We start from the raw sequence: 22,120 nt of genomic DNA on the forward strand, positions 1-22,120 counted from the left end.
TAACCTGCTCTTAAACTTCCAGGGACAGAGATTCCATAACCTCTGTGTAATCGGTTCTAGTGCTTAACCATCCTCCAAGTCAAAAGCTCTTTCCATTATCCAGTCTTAATCTCCCCTGCTGCAGTTTAAGCCTGTTGCTTCTTGCCCTGTTTCCTGTGGATTTTAAAGCACAATTGATTGCCATCCTCTTTTAACAGCCTTCTTGTGTAGTTATCAGATTCCTCCCTCAGCTTTCTCTTCTCTAAACGAAATAATCCCTGTTCTTCTAACCTTTTTTCATAGGTCATATTTTCTAGACCTCTTTTCATGTGTGTTGGTCTCCTCTGAGTCTGTCCAATTTGTCTAATTTTTTGAGGCATCAACAGAAGTAACAATTGTATCAATATCAAAGGATACAAATACAAACTGTGTCAATGTGAGTGTTACATCTAGTGATTTATGTGGCAATACATATGTAGCAAAAATGCTCTCATTTTAACCTCACTTCATTTGGGTCAGTGGTAGGGCGATTTAGCTAACTTGCAAGATGGGAACCTGCAGACCTAACAGCTGCTGTGTGCTCTGGAGCAGCAGCAGGGTCCCTCCTCCCCACTCAAAGTGCCTAAAATGTCCACATGCTTAGTGTGGTGAGCAAAAATGGATACTTTACTCCAGATCAGGTTTCAGCAGGGCTCAAGTGTGGACAAATGACTTCCTGTAAGTTGGCTTATAATGCTTTTGTTAATAGCCTTTTCGCAACAGTATTTTATTCAATTTGCAAGGCACTATAACCTCAACAGCCTTCCCTGCAGATCGGCAGCCTGGTCGTTTCCCATTTTTCATTTAGACATTTGATAGTTGCTTCTGAAGAGTAGTGTTTTGCCTGTGTCCTTGTTGGATTTCTTCCTATTTTATTTCCAAGGTGCTCTTGAATCCTAATCCTGTCCTCCAAGTTGCCACTTAACCCACTTATTTGGTGTCATCCACAGATTTCATGAGTGTATACTCAAGTCCATTAACAAGTATATTGACCAGTACTGGACCCAGCACAGCCCTCTTGAGGAAACCCACTTAATTACCTCCTCCCATTCTGACTTCAAACCATTGATTACTATTCTTCAGCTATTGTTATTCGGACAGTTACTTATCCACCTTTGATAGTAGTCTCATCTGGACCATGCTATCTGAGTGTATTTATGAGAACATCACCGAAAACGGTGTGAAAGAGAAGTGTCATCTGTCTCACCCATTTCTATAATTGCCCCAGCTCTTTTCTGTCCCCCTTCCATAAGGATGGTTACCCTGCCATAGAAGGAATTAGGTTGATCAGGCACTATACCTATATGCAAGGTAAGCCTCCTAACTGCATATGTTTGTATTCTTCCTGCCAGTCTGTCCTTCTCCCTCTTTGAACTCTTTTTAATGCTTCCCTCTCCCAGATTCCTTTTCTTGCTAAGTTAGTGGGAACACCTTGGGTTTACATTTGATTGCACTAATGACCTTTTTTCTGGGGATGTGTCTTTTGCTGGAAGTTGCAAAGAACTAAATGAAACTGGCAGAGTGGGATTGATGGAATACAATGTAGTCCACTTAATTATGATAGACTCTCCAAGAACCAGTTTAGCCAGAGGGGAATGGTAATGGCAGCTGCTCAATCAGGAGAGAGTGCTCCATAAAGTCAGCATTTAGCTGGTGCCAAGTGACTAAGTGGTGCTTAGCCAGGTGTCAGGTATGAAATTCCAAAAGTGTCTTAAAAGCAGATGTGGCCTACAGATCCCAGAGATTCAATTAAAAACTGCCCTGTCCACATTGTCTCAAGCTGTGCATACACAGTTGAATAAAAAGATTCCTGGAAGCTTGCTTCTCAGTCAAGGCAGGATAAAGGAACAATCCTTAAAGGAAGAAAACTATGTTTAAAAGAAATAAAACCATATCCAGAGGTGAAATGCATAGAAGAATTCTATTTTTTTAATAGTATAGTGTTAATTCCTCCAGTCTTGTCTTAAATGGTTTTAATTGGATGAGGGACCATCCACTGTGGTGTCCCAATTAAGATGATTTGAGTGCGTTTATATGAAAGTCAATACATCTGGGCTACTTTAGAGTTTAGTGATGTGCTGTATAGTTAGTTATTGCAGCATTAAGGGGAAAAAAAGGAAGTAGGACAGTGAAGAGCACTTCATAAAAGGTAAATAATTTCAGTACATAATGCCATGACAGCATCTAAAGCAAATTGCATAGCACTAGTAGTATTTAAAACTTGGCTGCAGTGCAGTTATTTGGTGCTCCATTTAAAAGCAGCCTATTGTTCTGTGTTTTATCTTTCTATCCTGCAGACTGAGGACTTGATCAAAGCCCTTCAGGATCTGGAAAATGCAGCATCAGGAGATGCAACAGTACGGCAGAAAATTGCTTCGTTGCCACAGGAAGTTCAAGATGTGTCGCTACTGGAGAAGATTACAGGTAAGATAGAGTGCAGTAACCATCAAGTACTGGCTGGATACATTTCGTATGCTTTTGGGGTGTTAGTCTTAAATTTCCTGACAGTTTACAGGTAAAATCTTCTGGCATGTAATTGAAAGGAAAGGTGCAAGTCTCCGATCCAGTCCCTTGGCCCAAAGCAAGCTATGTATTTCCAAGAGCCTTTAATTGCTGTCTCTCAAATAGCTTTTAGCAGACTCATTTTGCAATACTGTAAAGAAACAAGAGCCAGAACTTTCATACTTGGTTCCCTAAAGTTGAGCATCTTAATTATGCATATTTGGGTATTTTAATAAGTGGCCTGATTTTTTTCAGAGGTACTGAGCACCCACAGCTCCCTTTGCAACAGGAACAGAAGCTCAGCACTTCTGGAAACCTGATCATTTTATATAGGTGCTTGACTTTATGCAGCCATGTTTGAAAATGTTGTCATAAGAAACTGGGAGGACATGCAGACAGAACTGATTTGACTCTTGTTCTTGTAAGTATTTCTAATTTTAATTTAGACTTCTTTGCGAAGTATAGCTTATCGGCTCTTGAGAATGTGGAGTCCCTGGCTGCACTATACGTGCAGGCACTGACTGCGCAGTAAATTTACTACCTTCATATGGAGATAGATTTATTGTGCAGTAAAGTCAAAAAGCATTAATTGCACATGTAGATGTGCCCACTCTGTCCAGCTGTGGGAAGGACAGGTGTGCATTTATAGGCAAGCTTGCATTCAGCATATTGATGAATATTCATAGATCAAAAATGCATGAAGCAGTGCACGTCTTGCATAAATGCCAGTACCCCATGATGTAGCAAACTAAATTCTGTAGATGCAAGTTAATATTGTGACGTAATTTAACAGATCATACAGGCTCTTCTGTTGCCAGATTTGCAAAAGCAAAAAATATGAACTCTTCTCTGTTAAAATGTTCCTTCATCCTCAGGTTCTGTAGAGTCCTAGCCATTTGCAGGTACCTCTGAAATGTTTCTTGATTAGGACCCTATTTCTTTACAAAACCTGGTAAACACTTATGAATGAGTGATGATTGTGCATGCAGTTGGTGAATCAGCCCCTTTCTGTCACTGAATAAAAGGGTTTTAACGGAGTCATGTAAACTATTTACCACCTTTGCACCTAGACAAAGAGGCAGCAGAACGTCTTTCGAAGACTGTGGATGAAGCATGTTTGTTACTAGCAGAATACAATGGGAGACTGGCGGCAGAGCTGGAAGATCGGCGCCAGCTGGCACGCATGCTGATTGAATACACGCAGAACCAGAAGGATGTACTGACAGAGAAAGAGAAAAAGCTAGAAGTGAGTACTGCTCTGAGCAATGCTAGACACTTTACCTTGTCACCGAACACGTGCTTGACTTCAAGCTAAGAGGTTTTTAAGTGAGCATTTGGTTCTAGCACGTATATTAGTGAGTTATCAACGGTTTTGTTTTCTATGGGGAAGAAAACATCTGTTAATTATTTTTGTTAAGGTGTGAACCACTCAACTCAGCTGACCAGTCCATCACACATTGCCTTGAGAAACATGACAGCAAATGGAAAAAGGAGGCCTAGAATCTGCATTTGTTTGAGTGCTTTTATTTGACAGATGTTTCTGGTTTGGGGTCCAGACTCATGTTGGTCTTTTTGTTTCTGGGTAAAATCCCTTACCCCACAAAAGTCCAAGTGGCTATGCACTTCTCTCTGCGAGTAAATGCTTTTTTTTTAGTATGTTGTCTATTGTTGGGTGCCCTTCATTTGACTTCTAGGTCTTAATTGTTGAGAACTTGTCAGATGTGTCTTAGTGCCTGACAACCTACCCAGCTTAGGTTAAAAAAAATGTAGCATTTTTAATTGCTTTACCCATGAATGAAAATTTGTGGTGGAAATGACAGCTCAGATTTCATGCCAAAGCCAGTTTGAACTTGGAGGGCAAGAAACTGCTGTAAAAGTGAGACTGTTCTGACTGGAAGTCAGCAGTGACCAGAGCCCTAGAGCAAATACATGGGCAACAGCAGACAGTCATTTATCTGAAATGTTCTTTTGTGGAGAAAATGTTTTCAGTACAATTCCCTGGGACTAATACGGGAGTTTAATTAACGATTCTGGTTGTATGTCACTCTGCCATCTGTTGAACTGCCCCTCGGCGACACATTAAGGACTTCCTCTACACTGTTGGCTCCTGCTGATTACGAACAGCTGCTGTTGGGTGGGACTTGAGTTGCAGTAGAGGACAAAGTCTTCGAGAAGGAGACCCAAATGTAGAACAGTTCAGTGCTTTGCCCTCATCACAGCTTGTCTTCCAGAGTCATGGGTGGTACCATTTAAGTTGAACTGCATTTTGACCACAGATCCTTGTTCCATGTCTGTACGTGCTAACTTGTGAAAGTCTTTGGATGAGCAGTATATGCAATCACAAGTTAAGATCAGCTAGAAGAATTAGAATTGCTGCATTCAAAACTACCAGCTGCTGGATAGGTGCATCATTTGCTAGCTCATTAGCTTCAGGAGATTAAAGCCTGAGAGTTGAGTTTATAGTGGCTTTCTTGTGACTTTTTTTTAATTATAAAAACAGTTTCACATAGGAGTATGCAAGGTGCTATAAAAATCCTCTTTGGTATGTGATGACTTTGTCATGAAGTAAGGCTCGTGGAAACCATGTGTCATAGTCTTGTTTTGTCATCTTCAATGCTACAGTTAACTCTAGGGAGTAGCTTGGTGTACGTTGCTGCCTTTTTGTGTTACTTAAATAAAAAGCCAAGGAGCTTCCTAATGGGCTCCACAGCCTGTGTTTCAAAACCTCCATTTGAACAAGGCTGAAGCTTATTTGGAAACTTAGGCAGTTGCAACTTCAGATTAAAGCGTATGATAAACAGCCAATGTCCCTTATAATTTAGGCATATCTTTTTTTTAAGGACACTTCTGGCAAGGCACCTTATTTGAAACTTAAAACTGGTATAGACAAGAGTATTGACAGCTAAGGCCTCAATCCTGTGAGCACTGAAGCAGTTGTGCAGCTTTTATTCACAGCACTAACCTTCTTGACTTCAGTGGAACTAACTGTGTTTAATTTCATACATATGCCCAAGTCTCTAAAGCATCAGAGGCAAAACTTTATGAATTTTCTTAATGGCTTGAATTCTTTGTCACTTCAAAGCAAAGTGTTGATGTTGAAAAAGCGCTGGGAAATCTTGCAAGGTAAATATTTATAAATATTAAAATAAAGTCAGGCACCTCTCAAGATTTCACTTTTAAGTGCCTAACTGATATAGGAGCATGAGTTGCACCTGTTTCAAGCTGAAATTCCTAATGAAAGAATTAGGGATTTCAGCTTTCCTGACTTGAAGTTCAGTATGTTGAAAGATGGTATTATTTGTATAAATATAGCATGGACTGTTTGTCAATTGTGCATTTGGGTTTGATGTTCTCACAATAAGGGGGTAGATGAGGCCTTGGATTTAACTTTGTAGCAGTAACAGACATCTTAAGTGGGGAATCTCATATCAGAAAATCAGTAAACGTTAACAGCAATTTAAAAAAAAAAAAACAATTAAAGAAGCAAGTGCAAACCACCCACTCCAGCTATTTGAAATTATAAACATGAAAAATAAAGCACTAGCAACATGATTTGCATTCAGCCTGTGCTGATATTTCTTATTGATATGACATGCTTTATTGTTACCGCTTTCCAAAACTCTGGAATTGCTGACTGTAAATGTTCCATCATCAAATATAAATCCCATTGCTTTCAGATGAGATGTATTAAAAAAACAGTCTATGTTTTAGGGTAATCTGTCTACTTCAGTTGCTTCACTGGTTTAGTCAAGGCTGATGGTACAGGAAAAATCAGGCTCCTTGTTGGCAATATGAATGAGGCCTTTATTTTGTTGACAAGTGTAATACCGGGTCAAAATGTGTATCTCTTTGCATCTTCGTGGTACTTGATTTGCTCAAGAGGGGAAATTTTTCACTGAGATAGTAATGAAAATAGTTAATCTACAGCTCTGGGAAAGCGGCTTTTGCTGTCTAAACAGTAGGGTTCTTATTTAATTTAAAGAGCCCAATAATACAATCACTCATCAGCTATGGCAAATTCTGCAAACAGACATTATTTACATGGATTGAGAGTATTTACTTATATTTGGCTGTAACTCAGGAGATTTTGAAATAACATAACTGGAGGGCAACTGTTGCCGGTTGTATAAAAGTCATTCATCAAGGCATGATACTTTGTAGAACGTGAGCTTGGACAATAGGCTACAGTTCAGATGCAAGGTGTGTTAAAGATTTACCTGGGCAAGAATCCAAACATTCCTGTAGTACTAAGCAATTCTCAAAGTTAGGGATAAAGAATATAGGAACTATGGTCTGGGGCACTATTGTCTTTTTAAAAAAATAACAGGAAACTATGTAAGAGTCGGGTGTGAAAAGAGGAGCAGTTAACGCTGTGCTTAAAGTGGATCTATAAACAGTGGAATATGGAGTAGAGCAAGAAAGTGGTGTTGCCTTTTGTATGGTATTGGTGAAACTCCTCGTGGAAGACTATGTTCTGTGTCAGTGTAGCCACTTCAAAAGCAGTATGGAAGAGTTGGAAGCAGTTAAACTACAAAAGAAATTAAAGGTCTGAAATAGCTGCCTGCCTTGAGGCTGCCTGGAGACTATAGCAGTGATTAGGACTGGAATGCCAAGATGAACCACTGAAGCGGACTACAGGCTCTCCCCCAACCTCAGTACATGTTGGGCAGAGTAATGAGGTTCTAGGCTGGGCCTTGCAAACAGTTTTCTAACAGCTGAAGACCATAGGACTGAGTAAGATGAGAAAAGAAAATGACAGCAACTTCATCAGTAGGTATTTTCTATTGAGCCACTGTTGGGTGGGGATGTGGATGAGGGTAAGCGTAGGAGCAATGTTAGTGAATTAATATTGCAGTGAAGCAAGGACGCACTGTGCCCTGGAGAACCGGGGCTCACTAACTGTTTATGTAGTACCAAGGCACAACAGCATCTTATTGGCACTTCTCAGTGTTTATGAAGCCTAAGGCTAGGAACAAACATTTTATTTGTCCCTGGACAAATTGTACTTGTGTTTTTCTTGGAATAGAAATATCTCAGGATTGGCATGTACACACCATGACTGTCTGATCAGGATTTAGATTGGCTATCCCAAGATTGCATTATTAATTATTATTCTGCGAGGTTGCAGGATAAACTGTCCGCACTCCTTATCCCATGAACCTTTTTAAGATTTATCCCAGGACAAGGGACAAGAATGTCTGAACAGTTGTGCTTTGTCCCAGGATAAAATGGTTCATCATGGGACAAATGCAATGTCTCTTGATGGCTTAAGTATTACAGGTGAAATAGCAACATCGTGTAAGCCACTTAACGTGCTAGCAAGCAAGGCAGGCACGCATTTGCCAAATCCCATTGTTTTCAATACTAAGGGTGCCACTTAAGCCCATTTTAATCCTGAGTGCTGTTTTATGGAGGAAAAGTCTGTTCAATTTCTCAACTCTCATGACTGTTGGATACACAGACCTTGATGCTCAACCCCTGCATAGCTGGTGGCTCCTCATTAAGCCTGGACTTGGAAAAATTGGCAGAGACTAGTCTATTTTAGGCCACTGAGGGCAGTTGAGAAGGGCTAGAAGGATTTACCTCCCATTCCATCTTATTGCCACACAAGCCCTCTATATACAGCTTAAACTGTACTTCAAAAAAGCACAACTCTAGAAATTATAGAGTGCTTATTGCCATATAATCATGTTGCCATATTTTAGGTGAGGTGCAGTGCAGTCTTGCCCTTCTCCTTAGCATAAACAATGTTTGACTGAAGCTGAATGACTGGAAATCTGCTTGTGACCTAAGTTATTTGAACTGGAATAGATGCACTTAGCATGGAGGAATTGCATCCAGAAGATAATGTAAAATGTATTATTACTACCATTGGTTGCACCGACTGACCATCTGAGCAGATGATGGTACTGCTTGAACTTCAGCCTGGTGTGGCCAGCAGACTGATACCTCTGCATGGAGCAGGGAAGTACTCAGGGTGCAGGAATAATGTGTTCGGGGCTGTAAGTGTGTTACATGGAGTAACTTCTTAACCTGATCCTCCACTGGGGAGCTGAGCAAGAAGAGCTACCATTGTACGGCCTGAAATGCAACCAAGAGCAAAGACGTTGTGTCCAGTAAATTGTAGTGAAAACTGAGGACAGGAAGTGGGGCTTCTTATTTGAAGAATGAGAGGCAGAAAATCCCAGTTTGCCAACAAAAATGGCTCATTGGAAGTTCTGAACACCGGGCTGTTTCTTTAAGAGAAACTTGGATGAAGTCAAGTCCATTGCTATCTTGCTGCTGTGAAGTGGAAAAGGAGAAATGAGTTCCCTGCTGCCTGAGGCTGCTGTCTGCCCGCTCCAGTATAGACCGTGGCGCAGATCTATTCACATGCCTGTTCTGTTCAAAGCTCCATGGGGGAAAAGGGAGCCACACTTCAGACACCACTGTGCTCTGTGACACCAGCCTTTCTGTCTTCAATTTGTTTTTAATTAAGATGAATTCTTTTTCTGCGTTGAAGAGCATGAAATCAGACAGATGGAGGATGGTTCCCTCTCTGCTGTATTATCTGCCTTTCTGCAGGGGGCAAATGGATTGCAAGGGCTTTCAGGAAGCCGTCAAAATAACCATGGCATCTATTCAAGCACTAACTCATCAGAACTTACCCAGGAAGTATCAGGGTGTGCAGTTCTCTTCATTATGGCCATGTGTTTTCCCCTCCTCCGTTTGACCTTGAGAGCCATGAGATCAGACGGCAGAACTGGGAGAGGGGCCCTGGCTCTGGCGCAGCTGCTTTTCAAGCTAACGTGTACAAACTGGGTCTGCCCCAAACCTGCTGAGGTCAACGGCCCCCCCACACGCAGACTCCGGGCTCTGAATTGGCCTCTGGGGTCTCTAACTTTTTGCATACTGAACTGTAAATAAATCGTAGCTGTTTATTCTTCTCCCGATTGACTTGGATCCGTGTGCAGGGTTTCAAGGACTAGGTTTAATTAGCTGGGCTGAGATGTTTCCTTATAAGGCTCAATCTCTTCTCTGCAGGCAAGCTAGCCTGGCTTTGCAGCCAGCTGGGGTTTATAACTGATAGGGGGAGCACTCATTTTTCCTGTTTTACTCTTAGCTGTTTGGCATGTTGACCAAAGCCTTGCACACAAGTGTGGGAAAATGCTGTTTGTAAAGTGCTAAGATGCTGTACAACATCTTAGCAGACTGGATGATCTTCTCAGGTCCCTTCCGACCCTAGAAACTATGCAACATGAGATGAAATGGTGTTTTTCACATCCTCTTTAGTTCAGCAGGACATCTAGGTGGCTGTAGAAGCTGCTAAGTTTATAGAGGGAAGGGGATGATACTCTGGAAACAAGAAAATCTTGCGCTGTTTGTAAAAGTAAAGTCGGGCAGAGTGGCTGGAGTTCAAGGGGAGTTGAATGTCCTCTACAGAAGTGTGCTTTGCAGCTTTTAACTTGCAGCCGTGGTCTTTTACCAGAGGTGTCCATCAATTTAGAATACCAGATTAAGGTTGAGGAGGTGTTTTCTGTAACAAGGAAACAGTAAATGTTATCATGCTAAAAATGTCAGTAGAGTTCATTTGTGTTTGTACCTGTTAATAATCCACACAGACTAAATAAAGAATTAGGTTTTGTGGAACACCTTATGGTCTTACTTTAGTATGTTCTCTTGAAAGCTATAGAAATGGAAGAGGAGGGCTTTTTTAGCCATCTGAATACTTGTTGCCCACATAATTTGGCAATAAAAGGCATATCATTTGTTTAAACTGCTGTTGTTCAGTTGCAGTATTTTTTCCCTGCAAAACTTCACACTGGCTCTTTCCTGCAGATAGTGTCCCTGTGATAGTCCTGTCCTGACTTACATTTTAATGAGTCCACTTTCTGAGAACACTTTAAATGCTGCCTTGAATGGCAAGCTGGAATAGCCAAGGAATGTCTGTCCAGGTTGTTGTATAAATATTGCAGATCTTGAAGATCTTTGTGCGTGCTTACATGATTTTAATTATTCTTAAACATAAACATTGTAGCAAGCTTTTGTCAAACCACATTCTAAACATCAAAATTTGTACAACTCTCATGATTTTTTCCCCTAATAGTGCATGTTTTAAGTAGGCCTCAAAAATCCCATTATAAATGGAATTTTGTACTTACGGAGAAATCTGTTTTGTAAGCTACAGCATAGATACTTGCAGCTCATTATCCATGACTCAAGCTTTTGTGCTACAATCCACCTTGTCCAAAAGAATTGCCTTCTATTCTAATTCCTCATGGTAAAAGCAAGTTAAATTGTGTACAATCTGACATGCTTAAAATGGGGTCTTCAAAATTTTATTTAAAAAAAAAAAAAGGAACATTAACCTTGGCAAGGTATAACAAAAGCTTGGTTGCAAAACACTGCTATGTTGAGGCACTGTAAGAGATGAGGCTGTCTGATGTGACTTTGGAGGACTTAAACTGTGTTCTTATTAGTGCTGTGCATTATACACCGGGGGGAAAAAAAGCTCTGGTACTATCAAAGCTGAAAGTTCAGTGCCATTTAAACTTGGGTCACTTCTTAAATGCTCATTTTTTTTCACACTCTCTAGCACTATTTGCATAATGGCACTATGTGCGTAATAGTCTTAATCGGACATGTCAAGCAGGCTGTGTTTATACATGCAATTATAGTACTGTAAGGCAGAAATGGATGTCCAGAGGGCTAACACCTTCTAAATGTCACACAATTTTGTTAAGAAAGCTAGAATAAATGCTTTTCAGTGGATGCAGTGCTGTAACAGCTGACAAGCATACCCCACAAGTGGGAGCAGAGGTGGCCAATGCAAAGTCTAACCTAAAATTTAGTCCACATAGTGAGACTTTCTAGAGCCCCCCCACACCGTAGCACAGCAGGGCGAGCCAAGTTCAGCGACATCCTTTCGTTGTAAATTCCCCACTTTGTCAAATTACATCAGACTGCTAATGCTCAAGGGTTGCTTCTCGAGAGAACATTTTCCCATCAGATCTTTTGTCTGCTCCCTGGAGAGAGGTGTTGTTTTTGGACCTGCGGTGGAGACTAAATGCTTTAGCTCACTGAAGAGTAGAATTGTAGCTTATTCTGAAAGCAAGCACTGATTAGGAAGGGCACTTGTGTTGCACAGTGCCAGCTTTCTCCAGCTACAGCAAATATTGAGTCAGTTTTCATTACTTTGACCAAAAAAGGCAAATAGCATCCAAATGCTATCAATCTTAATTAGAGCCTCCTATGCAATACGGCAATAGCTAGGTGCATAGAGTACAAGCTGAGACCTCCGAAAGCAGCAGTCTCTTTCAAGTGTTTGCTGTTTTGTAGAATTGAAGGGCTTTTGTCCCAAATCTTCAGATGCATTTTCAGATCATGTTTAATTGAAGAATATTGGGATTTGTGTAAAAGATGACGCCTGAATTTTCTGTTGCAGGGCACTCGTGCAGTTTAGTCTGGAATAACTAAAACCAGTAAGTAGCCTTAGGACAGGGTTGAATACTACTGCTAATTCCCAACCCTGAATGGAGAGGAGATAGTGTTTTGTTTTCTCGGGTTCTGTATAGGTTCTTGTGTTGCTCCCCTTCCTGTACTAACTGAGCATCTTTGTGGCGTATTTAAGCAGTATAACTAGTATGCTGTGTGTTATCTTATCCTTTGTAATGGACTATATAAAATGATATATATTGCTGTATTTTAGAAGACAAGGTCAAATAAATATAGCTTGCATTTAGAGTCAACGGTGCCAAGGTTTGCAGCTCTTAGTTGTTGTGGGAACTCATTTCAGTTTCTGGCCAGCCCCACAAAAGCGGTCTCTTCTGGAGAAGAATCTGCCTGCCTTGGAGAGAGCTCCAGAGAAATAAAGCTGTCGTTGGTGGCCTCCATTCTGGAACTTGAGTTGAGTTTCTTGAACTCCATCAATGCAGGTGTATTGAACATCTGAAAGGCTAGGACTGAGGCTGAAAAGATGATTAGGCACATTAGAGAACTGGGAACAGGTCCAACATGTTCGCACCAGTCCATTTTGTGGAGAGACGGCTGCAACCTTCTGTACCAGGGGAAATTTCTGAAGTCTTCATGCCCAGGGACTGTGCACTGCTGTAGTCCAGCCATGGGGTGATGAAGGCTTAAATAACTGAGGCTTGTCCATCCCTGGCTCCTTGTGCATGTTGAGAGTTGTTGTGAATCTGCATCCAATGAAAATCTCCTCTCTCTTTTTTTTCTTGGAAAAGACGAGGTTGGAGCTCTTATTTGAAGTTGTGTACTTCTGTGTCAGGCTTGTCATACCCACTATGGCCAAGGCCTCAAGAAGTCAGGGTTCAAATGATGCTCTTCACATGTACAACATCCTTGACAATTTTGCAGCATTCAGCGTGGGGTTTCTTTCTTTGGAGCAGGGTTAAGCACTCCAGTTACTCACTCTGGCTTAAGGTTTTGACGTTGGCAGCAGAAATCTTTAGAAGGATAAGATGTGGAGCCTTAGCATTATATTTGGGCAGATGTCATGCCTCCTGTACTTTTCAGTGACCCTCTTATGCCATGATTTCCTTAATGTCAGCCTTGTCTGGAAAGATTCAACAGCAGGGCATTAGTGTCCTGTCTTTAGACTATAGCTTTGAACTTGGCAATGTCTGGGTTTTGTTGTGATTGTCAGTCGCTTCAGCTCGGTCCGCTGCCTGATGTAGCACAGGTGTCTTTCTGCTTTCCTCTTGTCATCTCCCACATCAGCACAGTGTCTCCTAAGCACCAAGACAGATGGCAGTTATCAGCTGGAAAGTAGGTAATATCTCTAGTGCAATCTTTGCCCAAATTGGCATCCTTCTGGGCTGTCTCAGACCCTTCGAGTTAACTTTCAAGCCTGTTACCCTGAGAAATGTCCCTGTACTTTCTCCTTCCCAATCTCTGACTTTCTCTGAGCCCTGTTGGTTGTCAGCTTCTGGGGCAGGTCATGTCTGTGGGCACCTCCTGCAATACAATTAGCAATTAGTTTTGGGGTAGGTGACACTCCTGTTAACCTACCTGTAGGGCAGACCTCTCAAAGCAGTGTAGAGCTGTGCTCAAGGGGCTTGACTTAATTTGCCATTGATACATGTTCAAAAGCCATTTAATTGCAGATAAAAAGCATTTACCTCATAGGACTGGGGGGTGCAGGAATTGCTCCGTGTAGGGCACATCTCTGAATAAGGGTCAACTGTTAAATGCTCAGAACTGGCGATTCTCAGGTGGATGTTTTGAAGCTGCTCATCTTAAGTTTAGGAACAGAAAGTCAGAGTCTACGCACCTCTGCAGTGCTGAAATCCAGGACTGATGAGCATATTTGATGAAAGTTTTTGTGGGTAGAATTGACATTTACTTTCTCAGGCTCATCAAGGCATTTCAAACATTTATAGGCAGGAGAATCTTTCCAGGAAGGGAGGAACGACTTTTTTTGCGAAGGCAAAAAGGGAATTGATGCCGAGCTTATAGTGGTGCTTGTTGTCTTGCACTGATGACTTTCTGCTTTCCTGCTTTTGCAGAGGAGGTTGGACCAGGTGACCTTTGAGTTCTCTCCCGACACTGCGATTCCATGATGTCAGCCTGCGGGCTGCGCTTGGAATTTGTATTGGCTCCTTCCCCGTGTCAGGTGCTTTGCTCTCGCTGGCCATCTTGCCCTTCTTCATTTTTCTCCTGCCTGCAGTGAGAGGAGGGCAGGCTGTCTTGTTGCAGAGCCTCCTCTGCGTTGTGGAGCTCAGCAGTCCTGAGAGAGCTCTGCCCTTTTGTTCCATTCCCAGCTCAGTATCCATCACTGTCTGGCAGATTATGAATGACAATTTTCAGTTAGCCTTTTGCCAAGAAGCTGCAATCTCCAGACTCAGCAGTATTCCCCCTCTGTCTGTGAGCATGCACCTGACAATAAATACCTTTTGCTGTCTATATTCTGAATATACAGGAACTTGTGTACTACCAGCTCTTTTACAGTATGTTCCTTGCTTGTTTGCTGAATTCGAGCAGACCACTCCATTTGCTGTCATTCAAGGGATGGCTCTGTATAAAGTATTTTTTAACACTGAAAAATACAAGGTTCTCCACCTTGGGAGGAAAAACCTGCAGCATCCTTATAGGCTCGGCAGTGCTATGCTGGCTAGCACTATGGAAGAAAGAGACTTGGGGGTCATCATTGACCACAAGATGAACACGAGCAATGCAATGCTGCGGCTAGTAAAGTGACTAAAATGCTGGCTTGCATCCATAGATGCTTCTCAAGCAAATCCCGGGACATCATTCTCCCCTTGTACTTGGCCTTGGTGAGGCCACAGCTGGAGTACTGTGTCCAGTTTTGGGCTCCACAACTCCAAAAAGGATGTGGAGAAGCTTGAGAGAGTCCAGAGGAGAGCCACGCGCATGATCAGAGGTGAGGAAAACAGACCGTATAACGACAGGCTGAGAGCCATGGGGCTCTTTAGCCTGGTAAAGCGCAGGCTCTGGGGTGATCTGATGGCCACCTATAAGTTTATCAGGGGTGACCACCCATATCTGGGGGAACATTTGTTCACCAGAGCACCCCAAGGGATGACGAGGTCAAACAGTTATAAACTACTGCAAGAACATTTCAGGCTGGACATAAGGAAGAATTTCTTTACTGTTCGAGCCCCCAAGGTCTGGAACAGTCTGCCACTGGAGGTGGTTCAAGCACCTACATTGAACACCTTCAAAAGTAAATCAGATGCTTATCTTGCTGGGATCCTGTGACCCCAGCTGACTTCCTGCCCCTTGGGCGGGGGGCTGGACTCTGATCTTCCGAGGTTCCTTCCAGCCTGAATGTCTATGAAATGAATGAGTACGTTTCCCCTGAGCTCCTGCTGCACTTTAGCCTCGTAAGCAGCACATTTGGTTTATGAGTCTGGTTGAACCTCATTGCAATCCCATCCTTCCAAAACATTATACTGTGTATGTTCACGTAGGCGTTTGATATATAACGGTCTGTTATTCCCTCAGCACGGCAAATCTATACAGATTCAAAAGAAGACGCAAAAGGAAATTCTTATTTGTGTGCCTGCTGGAAATTTATATTATCCATTTATACTCCCACTCCAGGTGTAGGAATATTCTGCATTATTATAATTGACTCTCTGGTATTCATGCTATTCTACTTCAAAGCAGTAAACAGATGAGAACATAAACCCATCACTCATGACTAGGAAATTCTCTGCTTTGACATTTGGGGAAGGTGGGAGAATTTCTATCGTTGAGAAGACGAAAGAGATTCTGATTAAAGCTGTAAACCCTTCCAAAAGTTGTTTCGCTCTAATAAATACCCATATTTTCTTCTTCAAAGATGAAGGATTCTGTAGTAAACTGCTCATCTCTTCCTACCAATTAAGTAAGAAATCAAAGTAAATATTAAAATTGACTGTGTGGAGGCCTGTTTAGCATACTCTTTAAACTATAACTTTTGTTTCTTACAGATTACACCATATTTTAGAAAGCACTTAAAACTGAAGAGCAAGCAGTTAGAACATGAGGAAGAGCAAAAGTCTGTGGGCCAATATGGATTAAAATAACTATCTTCTGTGTCCATTTGATTTCTTAATGCTTCTACCCTGTTTTCTGCAGGGAGAGGGCTCTCTCAGGGATCATGTAACTTTGTGAAGTGGATAAAAATCTTAACCGGATTTTCCAAGTAGACTGAGTTGATTTAACATGTCCGCGTGTGAATGCAAGAGACTTCTCAAACAGTCTCAGAAAGTCCTTGCCAGTCTGTTGGAGTGGATGTCAGGTGGTTTTCCGGGTTCTCAGGCTGTTTGCTTTCCTCGGTCTTCCACAACAAGGGGTTAGGTGTGTCAAGAAACTCTTCTTCAGACTGTGGAATTCAAGGCTGATTTCTCTAGTGTTTGCTTTCTGGGCTTCTGTGTTGGTATTTATTCATGGGTACCAGGTTCCTGGAAGAAGTCTTTCAAGTGCCCTCCTTGGTATCTGCGGTCCTTCCAGTATGGCCTTTGCTATTGCCAGTGACTATATTTTTGTTGTTTATCTCTGTCCCTTGATTTTTTTTTTTTGCATGCACATTTAGTGATCGTGTGGTTAATTCCAAGTTACTGCTAATACATCAGTCTAATGCTACAGTTGTTATGGTCAGTAATCGGTTGGCTAATACCGTATAGATAAAGCACCTAATAATGGAAACTGCCTAACAGTAATGATTTCTCTTTATCCTCAGCTACTTTTATAGCCCACAAGGGAGTATCTACCTAGATTGTTTTTGTTGCCATTTTTTAAAAACGTAGGGAAGAAAAGACATTTCTGTGAGCTGGGAGATGACAGCTTTGTCTCTCACATACATTTTTGGTAGGAGTTGATCTTCTGCTGTAAGAGGGCACATTGACCTTCTTCAGATAGCTACACCCCATCCAGCCCTATCACTCATATCTGAGGAGACCCTCGCTGCTTTCTGTGACTGCACCATCATTCTAGAACAGGGTGTAACGATCAGTCGAAACGCACAAAATAGGGTGGATGGGACAACTTTACAGTCCAAAATAGCTAACTGGAAGCTTGCTGCTCTTAATGAGACTAGCCATCACTGGCTTAGTTGAGTCTTGTTCCCTTATGATTGCAGCTGAAGTCTCCATGCTGCTTTCCAGACTTGGCAGAAAGATGGCAAATATGTTTACAAAACTAGAGTATAAGCTGCACTGTTAATTTAGGAAGCAGTTAAAGGAAATTTCTGTGATGCTTTGAGCCCTTTTGCAGCCACGCAACCCAAGGTAATCTGGTTTTTTGTTTTTCAGATTCTCAAATTGATTTCTTAAATGAAGTGTGAAGAGCATGGTGCCTCTAGTAGTGATTAAGCATGCCAGCCACTGAGCTCTCTGCTAGTTTGCAGGGAAACTTGCACCCTAGGGACCACTGGACTGCCTTAACAGTAGCAGGTGTATATGTCCAGGAGGGGCAGACCCAGGATTTTTCTAAAGGAGGGGTATGTGCAAGCAGTGATTGGCACTGCAGGGGCGGCTGCACCCCTGCTCCCAGTGTCCCCCCACCGCAGGGTGGGCAGACTGCACTGTGGGAGCAGCAACTGAGGTCTTTTTAAGTTTCTCATCCAGGTAAGTCTTCCCTCACCCCTACCTTCCTCTCTGTGCACAGCAGCATGTCCTGTTCCCTCCCTTCCTATTTCACCGCTTCCCTGCCTGCTGCTGACCACACTGCCCAGCTGATCTGGGGATGAAGCGGAGGGTTCAGAGCTGCTCCTGCTCCTCCCTAGCCAGGCTACATGCGGAGCCAAGCTCAGCCAAGGGCAGCAGTGGCACCGGCAGCAGCAGGCAGTTTCCTTCCTCAGTGCCTGCTCCTGGGCTGGCAGGGATGAGGAACCTGCCCGCTGCTGTCACTGTCCCGACTGAGCCTGGCTTCCTACAGAGCCCAACTGGAGCAGGGAGAAGCAGCTCTGAAGTCTCCCCTGCCCCCATGCATGGGCAGCCTGTGAGCAGGTGAACGGGGGCAGCAGTGGGCACATGCTGGTGAACACCGAGGGGGAGGGGGGGATTCCTACCCAACTGGGGAACTTAAAATAGTCCCCAGCTGCTACTTCCATGATGTGGTCACCTGAAGGGGGGGGTGCCTCCCCCTCTGAATCCACCCCTGGCTCTTGAGTGCTTCAGCTTGTGGAATCCTTGTCAGTTTGTGCCGGGAAAATGAGCTGGGTGAATGTCAACAGCTATTGTCAGAGCTAGCGTTCTGCTTTCTTCTACAGCCAGAGCTCTGGGAAGCTCAGACCGCATGCGCTGGCATTTATAAAAACCTATTCTTAATCTGCGTTCCCTTGTCTCTTCCCCTCAGGAGTATAAACAGAAGCTCGCTCGGGTAACCCAGGTCCGCAAGGAGCTGAAATCCCACATCCAGAGCCTTCCAGATCTGTCGCTGCTACCCAACGTTACAGGAGGCTTGGCACCTCTGCCGTCAGCTGGTGACCTATTTTCAACTGACTAGGACAAATGGTGCCCACATTTACCAATTCCCCTTAGTACCAGCAGAAGTAAGAAGACTCTCTCTGGTGTTGACTGGAAATCCAGTCTTCCAACGATCTACCATGGGAAGGGACATGCAGACCTATTTTCAGACTACCAGCTGTGCATGCTCTCTCTCTCTCTGTATATTGTCTCATGTTGAGGGGAAGGTGAAGCGTGTGTGTGTGTGTGTGTGTGTGTGTGTGTGTGTGTGTGCATGCGTGTGCACCAGTGTGTGCACTCCGAAGAGAGGGGTATAGAGTCCATATATATTTTGAAAAGACAAATCTTACTCACACTTCCTGTACTCAGATTAGTTTCCGTTTGCTCTTAGCACTTGTTACTCCCGCAGAAGTCACAAATCGTGCACATAGACCTTGGAAGCTTTCAAAGAAATGTTGGACTTGATGACACTTTTTTTTCTCTATAAAAGTATCGGATTATTTCTGAATCAGTTTTGTTTGTTTTAGTCTGGTTTCTGATCTTCATATCCCTGAGCAGTTGAACGACTAGTGTCCTTTACAGGAGGGTGTGTGCGTATGTACTGTACCATACCAGGGCAAGAAGGATGCGACTATACAACCATGGTACACCCAAACCTTTCGTTAGACCTGTACTTGCTCTTATTCTTGTAGGAGTTGCACAAAGCTGGTTCCTATTTGGTATGGTGCCTTTGTGTATAAAGCGCAACCGTGGGCAATAAAAATGAACAATTTTCTTGTGATAAGGGATAGTTTCAGAACTTACACTCTGCTGAGCAGTGCAGAACTGGATATTACCCAAGCATGAGTGAAGTAAATTCTGTTCCGGCTCCTTTCTTTTATATTTATACCACATTTATTTTTTCTGTATTATATAATCAAGAAATGTCCATGAAAGGTTTTGGTTCAGCTGCCACAGTCATGGGATACAACTAGTGATAGCCCATCACTTTCACTTCCTTTGAATTTGAGGATGATTGTATTGAAAATCTTAAGGAATTTAGTTCCCTTAGCTTAAACAAAGTGATTTACCGAACTGAAGTTTTAAATGTGGTATAAATATTTTGTGTAGAGAGTATCAACATGTGCAGACTTGTACGTGGGCACACACTGTCTCTGCGCATACACCAGTATACATGCACATATAATGTAGGAAGGTGTGCTTAATTTTGAATCGCATATTAATGTAAGTTGACTTTTTTTCTTTATATTGGAGAAAACTAAAAACAAAAAATTTACAATGCTCTCGTCTAATACCACAATCATGCCAGCTAGTATTTTACAGCTCCCATGGGTGTAGTCAGGTTTAAATTTTTGTGTATTAGTTCTAACAAACAGACCTCTCTGCTCATTGAAAACCATTCCAATCTGGCAGTGTATCCTGTTGAAATTCAAACGCCTCTCGCTAAGATATTGCGAGGTGCTGGAAACACTTGATCTAGTAATGTAAGTTTTTGTAATACAGAGGCTAAAACTAGTAAGGCTAGCTGTGTTGTATTTGTGCCTCGCTTGTAGTCTTAAACTGCTGTTTTCAAAGGTGTGAGGAAACTGATAGAAATATGAAACTCATTCTGTGTGCTCATTAATTTATTTTACAGGGAATTCAGTGGCTTATTCAGCATTCAGCTAAACTGAATAAACTAGCATCTCTGGCTTAGCTGGCGAAACGTCCATGTGCTTTTCCATACCGACACTTGATTTTTTGGCCCTTTATTGAATTTCTTGCTGCCCATCTCTGGAGTCTGTTTTCCCCTCGGCAGAACTCTTCTCTTCCATGAATTGATGCAGTTGGACAGTCCTTTGTCTAAATATTTTTGGACCATTTTAAGTGCTATAGATTCTCTGCTTTTGCCAAAAAAAAAAAACCTCGAACACCCAAACCAAAAGATGCACTTCTGTCCTGTCCCAGCTCAGCAGAGTTAGCCCAAGGCTATATTTCAACTGGTAATTATTTCCAACCAGCAGTTGACTGCATAACTATTATATGACAACAATGAAGCAAAGCTGTTGTAGAACTTAGACAATTGTGTTGGCATCTCAAACTGTGTGGGGCAGATTTTTCTGTGAGAGAGTTGTATTTTTTTTAATTGAAATGTTTTGATTTTTTTTCTAAATACGTGTGTGTGTGTGCATTGTTTTGGTCTAATTTAAATGAAGTCTTGTGGTTTATAATTTTATTTAGTTTTACTTTTTGGGCAAAGGGTGCACCTAGTGACCTGAGTGGAACTTTCTCCAGGTCAAACAGATTTTTCCCCAAAGCGTGTGTCTTTTTTAACAAAAGCTTAAATCTGTACATGAACTGATTTAGGAATTAATTTAGAAGTATAGGCTGCCATTTGTGGCAGCAGTATATTCTGAAATGTCTCATAGATATCTATTTTTGAATAAAGAGGGTGTCATTGAAAGGCAGTTGTTTTATTTTTATTTTTCTATCCTCAGACTCCATGTTGCTTTGGCACGCCCTAAATTTTGCTCTGTTTAAAGCCGTAGTTTCAATGTGCAGCAGCTGCCTGAAGTAGTCTTCACTTTGAAGAGCTCTGTCGCTGTGAAGCATCACTTGAGCTTGACAAATTGACAGTTGCTCTTTAACTGCTTGCAAACCAAACTAATGCATAATTCTCCTAGATCATCACGGCATCAAAACAGACTCCTCCACTGGACGATCTTCTGTTTGTAGGGCAGGAGGTTTAGAAGGCAAATCCAATCCATAATTAATCCAAGTTGCACTGAGGAACATGTGTAAATAACTGCATCCTCTAATTAGAGGTGGGAGCCAGGAATCTGACACTGAAACAGTTCTTGGTGCCTCTGTACTACACACTGTCTGCAACCTAGTAGTCAAATGTATTAGCTGTTGAGAAGAGTGTGTGAAACCAAACATCACATGGAAGTACGGTATGTGGACCAGGGCATGTATGATGCTATCATGAAGCTCTTCTGTCTAGGTGGCTTACCTAATTGCTCCTTAAGATGATTTTAGAGCAGACCCACCTCATATCTATCGTGCTTGGAGTTAGAGAATGTCCATAAAACATTTTCCTGGTGTTCAAATTGTATACCAGCTTAGAAGACCCTGACTCTGAAATTCAGGGCTACCTTCATGACCACGAAAAGCATTTGGGAAATTGGGCATCCTCTTCCAGGGAGTGAGGAAAAAACCCATCTGACTCCCATCACAGTGAAAATTCATCCTCTTCTGGCAGCCTTAAAAATTAAGGGAGGACTTTTGAAAGATGCCAGCAGCAGGTAGGTGCTAGGATATCTGGCCTTTGAGTTAAAGTAACAAAGTAAAGAAACTTCAGTTTTATTCAAGATTGTGTCTTATACTCTTCCATATGCCCTGTGGTGCTGGAGGATCGTACTTGAGCTCAGCACAGGCTGTAATTAGCTTTCCTCGTTGCTAACACAGCATGCAGGGCTGTTGTGAAAAGCCACTGTAAAATGAGCAGCACGGGCCTTCTGAGGGGTTTTTTTTGGGAGGCTTCTTGCACAATAGCATCCTCCTAGGGCTAAAGCAGCCTTCAGCTGCCACTTGTGTTTTAAGGAGGGGGTGGACAAAGAAGATCTGGGCTTTGGTCCCTTCGGTACAATGGCAGGGTGGGGTATGTGTAAATCGTGGAGCATGTGTGTGTCCTGGGGAGGAGGCAGACT

General features: G+C 42.4%; 1 protein-coding gene across 2 annotated transcripts in view; it reads left to right on the plus strand.

The window, feature by feature from the left end:
• The window catches only part of RPRD1B (regulation of nuclear pre-mRNA domain containing 1B), a 44,343-nt gene extending 22,443 nt beyond the window's left edge, over positions 1–21,900 (plus strand). Inside the window, exons 5-7 of one of the 2 annotated variants that reach the window (XM_019509949.1) lie at positions 2,316–2,442; positions 3,591–3,766; positions 20,909–21,900. In XM_019509949.1, the coding sequence (XP_019365494.1) occupies positions 2,316–2,442; positions 3,591–3,766; positions 20,909–20,935 (330 nt within the window). In that variant the 3' untranslated portion in view covers positions 20,936–21,900. Of the gene's footprint in view, positions 1–2,315; positions 2,443–3,590; positions 3,767–18,321; positions 20,879–20,908 lie in introns of those variants that run through there. The other variant, XM_019509948.1, reaches the window with a different exon arrangement.
• The last annotated feature ends 220 nt before the right edge of the window (positions 21,901–22,120 follow it).

This window comes from Gavialis gangeticus, unplaced genomic scaffold (assembly GCF_001723915.1).
Source record: "Gavialis gangeticus isolate Ggan-Ray unplaced genomic scaffold, GavGan_comp1, whole genome shotgun sequence".
NCBI lineage: Eukaryota > Metazoa > Chordata > Crocodylia > Gavialidae > Gavialis > Gavialis gangeticus.